At 33.1% G+C, this 14,288-nt stretch overlaps 1 protein-coding gene across 2 annotated transcripts in view; it reads left to right on the top strand.

Annotated features, from left to right (window-relative positions):
- Positions 1 to 12,867, top strand: part of PPM1A (protein phosphatase, Mg2+/Mn2+ dependent 1A) — a 41,249-nt gene extending 28,382 nt beyond the window's left edge. For both annotated transcript variants that reach the window (XM_021701434.2, XM_021701435.2), the window contains exons 2-6: positions 1,096 to 1,949; positions 4,153 to 4,270; positions 8,417 to 8,525; positions 9,960 to 10,017; positions 10,991 to 12,867. In XM_021701434.2, the coding sequence (XP_021557109.1) occupies positions 1,116 to 1,949; positions 4,153 to 4,270; positions 8,417 to 8,525; positions 9,960 to 10,017; positions 10,991 to 11,020 (1,149 nt within the window). In that variant the 5' untranslated portion in view covers positions 1,096 to 1,115 and the 3' untranslated portion in view covers positions 11,021 to 12,867. The remainder of the gene's footprint in view (positions 1 to 1,095; positions 1,950 to 4,152; positions 4,271 to 8,416; positions 8,526 to 9,959; positions 10,018 to 10,990) is intronic.
- Positions 12,868 to 14,288: the final 1,421 nt, after the last annotated feature.

Genomic DNA, 14,288 nt, shown 5'->3' with positions numbered 1-14,288 from the left:
ATTTGATGACTTGGACCCTACTTCTCTACATTCCTAGGCTATTACTCAAGTAAAGGTCAACCTAAATTCTAACCGACTTTGCCCCTTGTGGGCCCATTTCAGACTAGAGTTTTTAGCTTTTGATTATTGGGAAAGGATTAGATTAGCTAATCCTTGTCCACATGCCTTGTCCACATGGCTTTTCCTAGACCCTCCAATCTCCTTTACTGTTTATATCTAATGGTCATAAAGTATAATACTAATGATACATGTTATTACTGCTAAATTAATAGAACATCAGTAGATCACAATAGGTTGATTTTGTTATATATAACAAGCTTTGTTGTATGTATGTATAATTGCTTTGCAACTTGACCGTTGAGGTTGTACTCCTTATGATAATTTAATAACTTAATAGCTTTGTCAGAGACTGAAAAAGCTATGGAAAAAGTAGAATTTGAACTAGACTTTAAAAGATGGATATACATTTTTCTATAAGTAGGGAGGAGGGGCAAGGGATTCCAGTTAAGGAGACTGACATGAGCAAAGGCTTAAAGGAATGAGTATACAAATTCGGATCTTTGTGAGTAGATAATTTTTTTACCTTTTCAGAGTGTTCATGTAGTAGGAATAAAACTATAGGTAGTTCAGAATAAAAATGGAAAATCCTAAAAGTTCAACCAAGATGTTTGAATTAGTAGGCTTTTGGTATGTTGTGAATTCATTTGGCTTTTTCTTGATTAACATACACATACAATTTAGGTCTGAGATTCCCTAAGAGATTCACATATTCATTGCATCCTTAAACACTTGGCCTGGTTCATGTAAGCTGATGACCACTGCCAGTCTCCTTTCTACCTCAAGTGGTTGTGCCTGGCGGGCAGTGTCAGGTCAGCTACTTTTATCCTGATGCTTTAGTTCTCTCTGCCTGTTGTACCCAATTCTTTCTTGTTAATCTCTAGGTTCCTGGTCCGCAACACAATGAGTGTCTGCTTATAAAGTTGTGATTTCTTATTTAAAGCTTTCTTTATATTTTTTTCACTCTTAAAAAGGTTGTTGGATATGTATTTTGTATATGAGATAGTTATTAACTTTCCTGTTTCTCTTCCTTTGCAGACCTAGAATATCAAGACATAATGGGAGCATTTTTAGACAAGCCAAAGATGGAAAAACATAATGCCCAGGGGCAGGGTAATGGGTTGCGATATGGGCTAAGCAGCATGCAAGGTTGGCGAGTTGAAATGGAGGATGCACATACGGCTGTGATCGGTTTGCCAAGTGGACTTGAAACATGGTCATTCTTTGCTGTGTATGACGGGCATGCTGGTTCTCAGGTTGCCAAATACTGCTGTGAGCATTTGTTAGATCACATCACCAATAACCAGGATTTTAAAGGGTCTGCAGGAGCACCTTCTGTGGAAAATGTAAAGAATGGAATCAGAACAGGTTTTCTGGAGATTGATGAACACATGAGAGTTATGTCAGAGAAGAAACATGGTGCAGATAGAAGTGGGTCAACAGCTGTGGGTGTCTTAATTTCTCCTCAACATACTTATTTCATTAACTGTGGAGACTCGAGAGGTTTACTTTGTAGAAACAGGAAAGTTCACTTCTTCACACAAGATCACAAACCAAGTAATCCGCTGGAAAAAGAACGAATTCAGAATGCAGGTGGTTCTGTAATGATTCAGCGTGTGAATGGCTCTCTGGCTGTATCGAGGGCCCTTGGGGACTTTGATTACAAATGTGTCCATGGAAAAGGTCCTACAGAGCAGCTTGTCTCACCAGAGCCTGAAGTCCATGATATTGAAAGATCTGAAGAAGATGATCAGTTCATTATCCTTGCATGTGATGGTATTTGGGATGTTATGGGAAATGAAGAGCTCTGTGATTTTGTAAGATCCAGACTTGAAGTCACTGATGACCTTGAGAAAGTTTGCAATGAAGTAGTCGACACCTGTTTGTATAAGGTAGTTAGACTTTCTTTTAAAAGATAAAAATGGTTGTATGTCATCTTAACTATTACTCTAGTATTTAATCATTTTAGAAACTAGTTCTCAGGAATAAGTTCTTGGCACAAAACTGCAGGATACTCTTTACCAATTAGGAAAATTTAGGAACATTTTTTAGAAATAAATTACCCAATTACCAAATATGCAAGAATTATAATCTAAATGGTCTTTTAGTAACCATGACTACCTCAGCTTTTTAATATTGTGGAAGATTATCAAAGGCAAAAAGAGTGCATGTCTTAAAAGGAAAGGCATGGGGGAGGGTTAGGCCTTTGTGTCTAATAAATGAAAAGCATTTTAGAATTTTAATATTTTATTTTTATCATGTGATATCTCCATACAATCATGGAAGTACTGTGAGACTATAGTCTAATGAATATGTAGCACCAACAAAGAGAATTTAGTGATCACTTGGTATGATGTAATAAAAATAGCCTTGAACATGGAGTCAGAAGAATGTGGTATGAGACTGAGTATGACTTCAGGTAAGCTATTTAAGCTGTCTGGAAAATCAGTTTCTTTAACTGTGAAAAAGGTAAGAGATATTATCACCCTATCTCATGGGGTTGTTGGGATGATCAAAGGTGTTCATATATGTAGATGAGCCAGCTCAGCCCCTTTATTTTACAGATGAGGAAGCTGAAGCAAGAGTAAGCCGACTGAAGAGGCAGGCCTTGAGTCAGGCTTACCTGGGTTACTTTTACAGTCTCGGACAAATTGTTTGACCTCTCTCAGCTATTGAGTGGAGATAGTAGCTAACTCATAGGACTGATGAGGAATTAAATTTTTTGTCTGTAATGTTCATTATTCTTTGGGTTTTTTTCTTCTTCTCTAACAAATGTTGATTTTATAAAACTCTTCTGAGACTACATATTTGATTTTCTTTTAACGTGCAGAAATAGAAAGTCATCTTAATGTTCTTTGTAGTTTTATAAGCATACTGCCAGTTCTACTTAAAATCTTAATTAAAATCTGATCATACTTAGAAATCACGTTTATGTAACATCCAACACAAATCAAGTTTATGTAACATCCAGCACATAGGTTTTAAAAAAAAACAATAGAGCAATAACTTAATAGTTCACACTATTGATTTCTGAATTTGAGTAGAGCTGAACAGTGACGCATGTGCTCTTTGTCCCTTTTAGTATGCATAAAAGTAGTATCTATTTGTTGGTCTTATTCTGTAGCTCTTGAGAATTAAATAGTTGTTGGCTAGATTAAAAGCTGTTTTCTTGGAGAGAATTGTCACATTCAGACACTAGTAAATTATGACTCAGCTAATACTTTATCTTGTCTGCATTCTCCATTTAAAAAATTATTCAGTACCCTGTCGTTTGCCACATTTTATACTGTTTTTCTCCAAGATTCTTTTTAATATTAAACTTTGTATGGTTTGCTTAAACTAATGGTATAAGGTCAGTTTTCCCATATCGAGGAATCAAATATTTAAAATGTAAAAGTTAACTCCAGTTCCTAATAGGGAGGGGAATATGAGGAGGCTAACATTGATTCAAGTATTTTAATTATAGCATTTTGAATACCTAGGTGTCTTTTTAAAAATGAATGTACTTCCTAAAAGTTAAGCCATTTTTTTAAATTATGAAAGTTAAAAAACTGGTTTATAAATTATATATATTTAGTGTTTTACTACTAATTCCATGTTTCTGTTTATTATGAAGCAAAGTAGTTAGCCCCCAAATTTATTATAATTTATTTTAAATATAAATTTGTCGAGTATACATGTAACTATAGGTCAAATCCCCTAGAATTTTCTGTTTTGTTGATTATGTGTGTGTGTGTGTGCATGCATGTATGTATGTATATTTGTGTTTGGTATCTTCAAATTAAGTAGGCTGCCAGTAAATGTTCAGAAATATTTTTGTTTTATAGCATTTTAAAAAAATGATCGTTGCAGTGGAGGTTAGCCTGTAGTGCTTCTCCCGTCTTTTGGAGTGTTGGTTATACTGTATGCCATATACACTGTATGTGCATGGGGAGGGGGGTGCCTCTCCACATAGGCATATTTTTTCTCCTTTAAAACAATTTATATATTTTTTACTGGAACAAGTATATTTAAGATTGTCATGGCTGTAAAAGTTTTCAAGGCTTTAAAGAGCAAGAAGAAAGCATAATATTTCTCAAACTTTTTTCTTCCCAGGGAAGTCGAGACAACATGAGTGTGATATTGATCTGTTTTCCAAATGCACCCAAAGTATCACCAGAAGCAGTGAAGAAGGAGGCAGAATTGGACAAGTACCTGGAAAGCAGAGTAGAAGGTGGATCATTTAACAAAAAATAAGTAGCTTTATTAAAGAAAAACCTCAACACAATCAAAATATTTTAGCTTTTAGATCTTTACATGCCTTTGACATCTAGTGTTTAGTGTACAAAAGTGGGAAAGGGCATTTCTGTAGTAACTGTTCAGATGTTTTTGATTGTCTATTACGGTTATATTAGAAATAACTAGTGTGACCCTGTACATTCTGTTCAGGATACTTTGTTTAAAAAGGCTAAAAAGTGTTTGTATGCTTTAAAATTCTTGATGAATTCACTGGCATGAGTAGTTTTATGCCAGGAAAGTCTGATTTGTGGTTTATTTAATTATAAACAGATTATTTATGATGGTGATAATTTGAATACCATCTTTCTGTGTAAAGCTATGTATATGAATTTAAGGTCTTTAGGATTTTTTTTTTAATAACTTGAAGATCACAGCCTGGTTATTAGCAACTTTCATGTGCCACAGCTTTTTAAAAAATTTATTTTAAACTGTTTCAAGGCTTCTTGCCTAAGCCATAAACTTCCTCACTGAGACAACATAGACCTGAATAGAAGATATACCAAGTTTCTACTTGGTAGAAATATAAATGCTGAATAAAAGGAAGAAATGAGTTGGGAATTTCAGGAATATATTTGTCATAATTCTGCAAATTACTTGGAGACAATTAGAAAGATGTTTGTAACTCTCAAGTGTAATGCCTTTAAATATCTGGAAAAATACAAGCGACCTTTTATGAAGCTGCTGCTTTAAATGCTAAGTCTCCCCAGAGAATTCCATTTGGTTGCATATGTGCAATAAGCATGTAGATTATGCAGTTTCTTTTAAGCAGAAAAACTTGACATGCCTATGATAGCGTTAAAATGCATTTTGGGCTCCTAATGTCATGAATTTGCACATTAAAGATCTAATAGTGTGTAAGCATTGACCTACACACTATTATATCCTGCTATGCCCTGCATTATTAAAATTAATATGCACTTTAATTTTGTTTTCTCCGTTTTTACTGTTTGATATCAATTATGATCAGTCTGCTATTAGAATCATGATTGGTTTTGATTTTCAGTACTATCTAGAGCTGCTATTTTGTTTTTATTGCTCTCCCCCACTTGATAGTGCTATATCTAGTATGTGTATGTACTATTTAGTATTTCATTCATTGGACATACTATTCACTGAGTTTGTTTTCTTACTATTACCCAAGGCTCTTGGAATTTTTATATCTTAAATGAATCATTTTGATATGTTATTTATATATAATACAGTAAAATAAAATATTTAGAATGCTACCAAGTCATACCACATTGGTTCAAACTGCTGGCTAGTGGAAAAATGAAACAGTAAGAATATGTATTGGGATAAATTGGTATGTGATTTATTGGCACTTTAAAGTAATTTGGGTGTACATGTTTTCTTACTGATTTAAAGAATAAGTACTTTAGTTTTATTTACTGTGAAACAGGATCATATTTTAGAAATGAATTACAACTTTGTCTTTAGTGTACACTCTTTAAGTTTTTGGTGCAATTCTAAATAATTGCTTTAGATACATAATTTTATGTTACAATATTAAGTTTTATATTGCTTTTTATCAAGGAAGAATTGCTACCTGAACAGAGTTTACATCAATACTCAATATTTTTGATATGTTGAAATATACTTGTATCATTCAATTTGAGATTATTATGTCACAAATCAAATTTCAAATTCTTTACTGAGGTAGGTTTGATAAGACTGCAACTAGAAAATAAATAATTACATTAATTAAAATTGCTACTATATTTTAAAACATAGAATGTAACTATTTACATTGCAAAAGTTGTTCTAAGTAAAAAATACTGCATTCAGCTTCCAAAACAGGCACCGAATATTTTTTTCTTTCTTTTCTTTCTTTCTTTGTTTAAATGCATGTCTTCAAAATTGCTGTGATCTACTAAACCTCATTTTATTTGCTTTGAATACTTTTGGCTTCTCTGTCCACACCATACAAAAGAGGAAAGGCTTTTCAGCTCTCCCATTACCTGTGCCCTTCTAAATACTTGACTGTCTAGGGTTGTGATAAAAAGACTCAGCTCATAATTTAAAACTACATCACTTAAGGTTGTGGTCCTTCTAAGCCAATTTAAGATTGTACTTGTACATATATACTTTTTAAATCTTTTCTGTTGACTGCCCAAGCTTTAAAGTTGCTAATTTGGAGATAACTGATAGGATGCCTCAGACTTGGTGTGGAGGGGAGTAGGGAAGAGCAGAATGTGTTTATATGTGAGTATGGGAAACAGATCTTCTATACATATATTCTTTAGTAAAAGCATTCAGCCTTTTTACAATTCTAATTAATGTATAGTTCAAGAGCAATTAAAGGAATATTTCATAAAATTCATCTTGTTTTCCTTTTTAAAAGCAGAAGAAGCAATGCTAGTGTAGTATTAATGGTAAGACAGTTTAAATGTGTTGTCCCGTGTGGAATAAGAGATATTAACTGTTTTTAAAGCCTTACATTAATTTTTTAAAAGAATTTGTCTTCCTGTAATTTTCTTCACAATTAAAATACCCTAATATATATTTTAATAAAGGAGATGTAAGATACATCAAATATAGATGAATCAAGATAATGTTTTTTAGACCTGAAACTATCATTGATTGAATTTATCATCAGTGTTCATTTCTATTGTATTTAGTCATCTATCCAATAATTGTATTGGCTTAGCAGAGACTGTATGTTAAGTGTTTTACAGCTTTAGATTGTGAAATTGTGCAGCTTAGGTAAACATCAAAACCCTTTATTTTTGTACAGCAGATTTCCAGCATTAGAACCATGTAGAATACTAGATGTTAAAGATTATACAATAAAGGAACTTGGCAAACCAAATCTGAGATCCTTGCTTTTTGTTCAGATTTAAGACTGGTTAAAAAAAAAAAAAGCAAAAAAAGAATACATGGTAAAATTTGGCCTTAATTCCAAAAGGACAATTTAAGCCATTTAAAGAAATATGGGTAGCAATGTCTGTCTTTTAATATATGGCTTTAATGAGGAATTGATATTTTGAGACTTGATCAAAGGATGGAAGATCTTTATATGCATTGTGATTTTCAAAGGTATTTATAAATTGAGAACTAGAATGACAGTTTTCTTGCCCTAATGATGACAAAGAGAATTTCTTACATTTAAAAACATTTAAAAACAGAAAATTGAGCAAAACTTGAACTTTTAAATTACAAATACCTTTGGTATGATCTTGCATTTAGAATAAATATGCTAAAACTCCAAGTGAAGACTTCTTGTACTTGATAGTTTGAGAATTCTTTAAGTTGGTTGTATATAATTGTTGCTATTCTGTGGTATGAATAACAGTATGCGTCTACATGGCAACACTGCAGCTCATATCACTATACCCATTTAGTAACTGGATGTTTTGAAATTAACAATTTTAAGTGCAGTTGTATGGTTTATCAAATTTTTTCTTTGTAAAAATTTATCATGAAATTTAGATTTTTTTTCCACTCCATATGCCCTGTGCAAATGACCAACTGAGGAAATGGTATTATATATCTATTTACTGCTTAAAGATACTTCAGACAAAAATTAAGCTGTGAGTGGTAATCTGCACATGCTACTTAATCTCACTTTGCAAGTATAAACATATGTAAAAATGATTTGGGTTCATATATAATCAAAAAATTCCCTTATGTTTAAAGAGTTTTTTTCCTTTCAAATTTTGAGATTGGTTATTTTTTAAAAAAAAAACCTGTGCAAAATTCAGGAAACATGTTTCTAGTCTAAAGAGAGGAGTTGACCTCCTCAGAAGTAACTAGTTGGCATCTTAAGAATATTCTCATTTGTATACCCATATCCTTGATCATATAGTACATTGATTTTAACATGAAATTTTTTTCACATTTTTGTCTTGTTTATTTTCATTCTTCGAAGTTAATCTGGAAAGTATCTCATTTTTGTGTGTCATTTTGTGCATCCCTTTGTCATAAATTTTTAAAAGTCAACTTGATTTTTTTTCTAATACCAGCTTAGAAAATCTCAGATGTGGTAAATGCCATCTTTAAAAACCTAAGTTATCTTTGTTTCAGTTTTTTTTTTTAATTAAATTTGGACAACACTTACAAAAAAAGTACTTCTGATTCCCAGAAATCATAAAGAAGCAGGGGGAAGGCGTCCCTGACTTAGTCCATGTGATGCGCACATTAGCAAGTGAGAACATCCCCAGCCTCCCACCAGGGGGTGAATTGGCAAGCAAGTAAGTTACATTCTGCATACTCTTAAAATTTATCTCCGCACATAAAAATGTTAGGTGTTCATTGATCAGATGTGTATTTACCTAATTTCTAAAGTGATGCAGTTATCTGTATGTTCAAAATGTTTAGCCTGTGATTCAGTATTTTTCATTATTAATGATACATGATGCATGTTTTAGAATAGGTGTCAGAATGTCATTATGTGTAACTAATTATACTGAAGGCTGTCTTTAGTGAAGCCTTGGGTTATAGGATAAGTATATAGTGAAATTTTTTTGTGAAATAATTTTTTAAGCTAAATTATGTAGCACTACAAAATTCTAATTGTCATTTTTATTGCTACTATTTTAATTTGATTTTGTCAATCCCTGGATAATTTAGCACCCAGGGATGAGCATCTTTCCCTTCCTCCATCTAGGCCATTTTTTTCTATCTCTTGATTTTCCCAGTGTCTTTGATTGTTGATACCTGGTTGGTTGGATTTTATAACGAGGGAATATAGGAGGATGCATTTCTTGCCTTTTTCTGTGTGCATTTCAGTTCATAGAACTGGACTAATTTGTGTCAGATATTAAGCTTACATCTTTATAAACTAAAGTGGAGACTTTAAGAAATTTTATAATTCAAACATTTTTACCTCCGATATCCGTATAATGGACCTACAAAGATATATTGATAATTTCCTTGATTCACTACTGTGTTGTGTAAATGTAACCATGTTCTTTATAATCATTTCTCTAAATAGTAATTGTTAAAATTCCTATTTGAAGCTTGGAAACCTTTTCTTCCAATATGACTTTCTGTGAAATGACTGTCTGAAATTGCTTCAAATCAATTTTGGAAGTAGGGAAGGCTATAACTTATAAATACCACTACAGATTGTTTAACAAAATGTTATTCAGAAAGTCCTAGACTTGGCAGGGAAATGTCATATTTGACATTTTAGCTTTAATAGAGTTTTTTAAAGGGGCATTACAAAAAGCAGAAATTTAAATGTAAAATTTATCTAAATTATTTTACCGCAACAGATGCTGAAGTTACTTCTACTTCAAAACTAACATTCAACTCTTAAGCAGGATATATATTAGTATTTTTATCTTAAAACTGCATTGTCATTGCTGACTCATAACCACATAAGCCAGTTCAAATGAAGTAGACCATATATAGACTGATTTTTTTTTTTTTTTTGGTACCACGACTTTTAGTCTTCTATTAATTGGGTTGGTGGAATGTTAACATTTTAGAGTAAATTCCCCTCTAGTTTAACAAAGGGGCTCAAATACCTTAAAGTGAGGATCACTTACTGACAGTAAGAAATAGAATTAAAATAATTTCTAAGTATAAGGTTATCTTTGACATTTTAATGAGCACCTAACTATGAATTGTTAAAGTTTTGTGCTCTAAAGAATTAACTTTCTGCATTTTTTTAAATTTAGGCGGAATGTAATTGAAGCCGTTTACAACAGGCTGAATCCTTACAAAAATGATGACACTGTAAGTAACATTTTGGCTCCATCTGCTTTCCCTTCCACTTCACTCTAAATGCATATCCTTCCTACCTGTTTTTGCAGAGCTGTTCACTGCACGCATTCTCTTACACACACCCCTGATTGATTGCTCTGAACTCTGGCTGCACCACAGTTCTAGTGATTGAGGACATAATCATGGTGAGTGGCCACCTCTTGAAAAAGAAGAAAGTCCCTTTGAATTATTCTTGGTTTTTTAAGTCTCTGCAAGCAATCAGCTTCAGAAGGTTTGCCTCCACTAAATGATTTTTTGAAGTTGGAAATAATACCTCTGCTCAGAATTCTAAATTCTGAGTTTTATAAGCAGCTGCAACAGAACTTCAGAATGCTCAGCTCCACTAAGTAGTTTTTGTTTGGAAATACCTTTGCTGAGAACCCTGAAATATATACTTCATTTAAATACTAAAGTAGAGAATTCTACTTATATAAAAAGACATTAGAATGTCCTATTCTCCACTTAAATTTCCTGTTAGAATTCTGTTGTAGTATGGTGTTTACAGAAAAGTGGTGACTTAAAATCATTTGGGCACAGCTCTGAGATATATATTGCATTATGAAGCCTCCTCAAATCTCATATTACCTGAAGCCTTAATATCTTCTTATGTAATAAAAGTAGTGTTCTGAAGATAAATTGGGTTTTAATTGAAGAAAATAAAAATTTTTTAGTAATTATACTGATTTAGAAATACATTTGGTCAACCTCATGGTAAAATTGTATTTCAAATATTTTATTCCAAAACAAAACAAAGGGTTAACAATTTTTTGAGCAGGTAGAATACTGATATTACATATACACACAAACACATACACTTTAAAAAGCACTTGTAGTCCAAATGTCAACTTTATAAAACCTTACCTTTCCGCATTATCCAGAAAGTAATGTTTTTTGGCACCTCAGCTTTAATGTAGTTCCTTGTTCTGTTCTGTTTCCTTTTATAAAGGACTCTACATCAACTGATGACATGTGGTAAAACTGCTCATCTAGCCATGGAGTTTACCTTCACCTCCAAAGGAGAGTACAGCTCAACTTCCTTGAACCTTTTAAACATCCATCCTCAACTTTAAAGAAGGCCATCTGACGTGGGTGAGAGTGGGCCACACCGGAGAACTCAGCAGTACAACAGCTAGCCCAGGACTGAATTTTTTTTTTTTTTTTTTTTTGTAAATTTGAGACTTAATGTAAACATGATTTCAAACCATAATTCATGTTGTAAATCAGACTCCAGCAATTTTTGTTGTATGATTTTGTTTTTTGTAAAGTGTAATTGTCCTTGTACAAAATGCTCATATTTAATTATGAACTGCTTTAAATCACTATCAAAGTTACAAAAAATGTTTGGCTTGTTGTGTGATGCAACAGATATATAGTCCTTTGAAGTCATGTTGTGCTTGGACTTGGGGTCGGGACAGGGAGAGTAGCAGCCATGCCAGCTAGACGCTCAAATGTGCTCACAATTATGGAGAATAATTCCAAAATCTTACAAAGCTGAACATCCAGGGAGTTAACCGAAAACTATCTTGGCAGTGGGGTTGGCACTGTTGATAAAGCTGGTCCCTTCATTTAACTGTCTTTTAGGTTGTTCTCGCCTTGTTGCCAGGAGTATTGCAGGTAATACAGTATATTCATAAGAATATCAATCTTGGGGCTAAAATGCCTTGATTCTTTGCACCTCTTTTACAAGTCCTTACGTTGAATTACTAATTGATAAGCAGCAGCTTCCTGCAGATAGGAGACTGCCACGTTTTTGCTATCATGATTGGCTGGGCCTGCTGCCATTCCTAGTAAGGTATTCTGATTCCATTTTATCAATAAAGCTTGATTTAACAAACAAGAAATTTAATCATGTATGTGTAATTCCTCCTTTACCCCACCCTTATAAAACACCATGCCATTGTAAATGAGAAGTTTCTCATGGGGAAAGATGCTAGTCTCTTTTAATTGGGAAATACTGTTACTCAAGGCACAGATGGAACTGTTTCCCTTCCATTAGAAAGACTACAAGATTTAAGTCTGTGTTGTTTCTTAATGTGTTTTTTAATGGAGTTCTTTCTGGCTGCTTATTTTTCATTAAGATGTGGATCAGCTTGAATTTGCCTACTGTTTAATTAAAATAATTGTCAGAGCTTGACAATCTAACACTCTATAGTAGGGGTGTGTGTGTGCGTGTGTGTGTGTGAGCGTGTGTTTGCCTGTGATTCTTAATTGGCCCATGTCTTTAGAATCCAAGTAGTTCAGATGTATTTGTGATTTGAAATATAGCATGTTGCTAATATTTAGCTGTTGGCCTTTAAAAATAACTTTCAAAGCTTAAAGAATTGTAGATATAAAAATACCTAATTTAATTTAGGCTTAAATTCCTCTGATTAAGCATGTGAAAGTAAGTTTTTAAATCTGTCACGCAGAAAAGACTACTGTTTTGTGCCCTTCTGTATTTTTGTCTGTCTAGGTTGGATATTGTATTTATTGCCGTGTAATTTAATCATTCAGTAGGCAGATTCCCCACTAGAAAACTATGAACGTATAAGATTACAATACAACATTGAATACAAAATCGAAACTCTGTGTATAAAAGGTAGTATAATCAGTTTTGTTATATTTGTTTTTTTTCCCTAACTTGGAAATATACATATTTGTATATATAGCCTTAAAACTAATGTAAAGTTAGGGGAGTAGTGGGCAAAGTAATGTGAAATGTCTCAGATTTAAGTAGTTACATACCAGCAAAACCTTTCCATTATCCCTCTTATTTGTGAGGCGATTCAATGTAATTTAATTGTATTTAATTTATAACTCAATCCAGCATGAATGAAGAAAAACAAGTACTATTTATATTTAGAAATTCGTAACAGTTGGAATTACAGAACCAATTCCAAACTTACAAATAAATGCTCGGTGTCTAAATCTGTGGTAGAGTGCGAAGTATGACGATGTTCTATTCTGGCTTTGCGGGCAGCTCCACGTGCGGTCCGCGGATGGCGGCGCTTCTCGTGTAGAGTGAGTCCTAGACCTACTAGCGCTGAAATCTAAATTCCTAGTGTAAGAAGCCAGCTCCTTAATATTTAAAGTAGACTGAATCTTTTAGTTTTAGAAATTTCAAAACCTTGAATTAGACTTTGAGATGCAAAATTGTAAGTCATGAGTAAAAATATGTGATGGAACGCTATATTTCAAACCATAACAGCATATTTAGAGTTGTTTTTTATTTGAGACTTTTTAAATAGAAAAGAAGAGGTTAAGATATTCCTTGTTAAAATTAGTACTGAAATGAAGCTTGGAAGTGAGAGAAAACTACTAAGTATTCTCTGAGAAGACTAAATCTTTTCCGCATGAGTCAGCATTGCCATACTATATATAATTTTTCATTGTAAAAAAAGGAAGTATACATTATAATAGCAGACTGTGTGTGTTCTTGATTCCTGGGGGTAAGGGTGGGGGTGGGAACCAACCACACTTTTAAAAGGCACTTTTGCACCTCTGTTGTGCACATCATTTTTGTACCACTTAAGTTCTTACCCTCCCAACCCCCTTTTGTGTGCTAATTAGCATCTCAGGGCAATGCCTCAAAATTTTTTTGATGTGTTGTATGTTACTTTCTTTGGAGGGTGGAAGTTCTTGTATGATGGTAATATACCATTCAAAATGTACTTTCATTTAAGTGTTTTAATAGGATGAACTCAATTTGCTGCTTTTAATAGGAAATTCATTTTGTGTAGCAGACTCTTGTTACCCTAACATTAAAAAATTTCACCGATCTCTTATTGTTTTAGCAAGGTAAGCTCTCTTAATTTCCACTTTCTTAAGGAATATACTTTTACAGATAACAGAAACAGTGCTCAATATTAGCATTAACTTTGAAAAATCCAAGTGGTATTTTTCTTATTTAGCTTTAGAACGATTTCAAACATTTGTAATTGTAATGCTTGCTCCTAGAGTACTATGCAATTAGCGTGCTGCTCCGACCATGCATTTGTTTACCACGTCGAGAAATTTGGATTAAAGACTAAATCAAGTATGTAATTCAAATAATCTGAATTATACTAACACTTTTAGTGACCATCCATTTGACCACATGTCAATTCTGCTAATAATCCACCTTTTCCATAAAATGTATTGAGTGTTACCTGCAAAACACTGTTCTAGGCCAAGTACCTTGGAACTATAAAGACATGAATAGGTCCTTGCCCTCAAGGAGTTTACATTTGAGTACAATTTATAATCTAATGTATGTTAATATTGTA

The sequence above is a fragment of the Neomonachus schauinslandi genome, chromosome 9, assembly GCF_002201575.2.
Source record: "Neomonachus schauinslandi chromosome 9, ASM220157v2, whole genome shotgun sequence".
NCBI lineage: Eukaryota > Metazoa > Chordata > Mammalia > Carnivora > Phocidae > Neomonachus > Neomonachus schauinslandi.
This window is presented reverse-complemented; position numbering and strand designations above follow the sequence as displayed.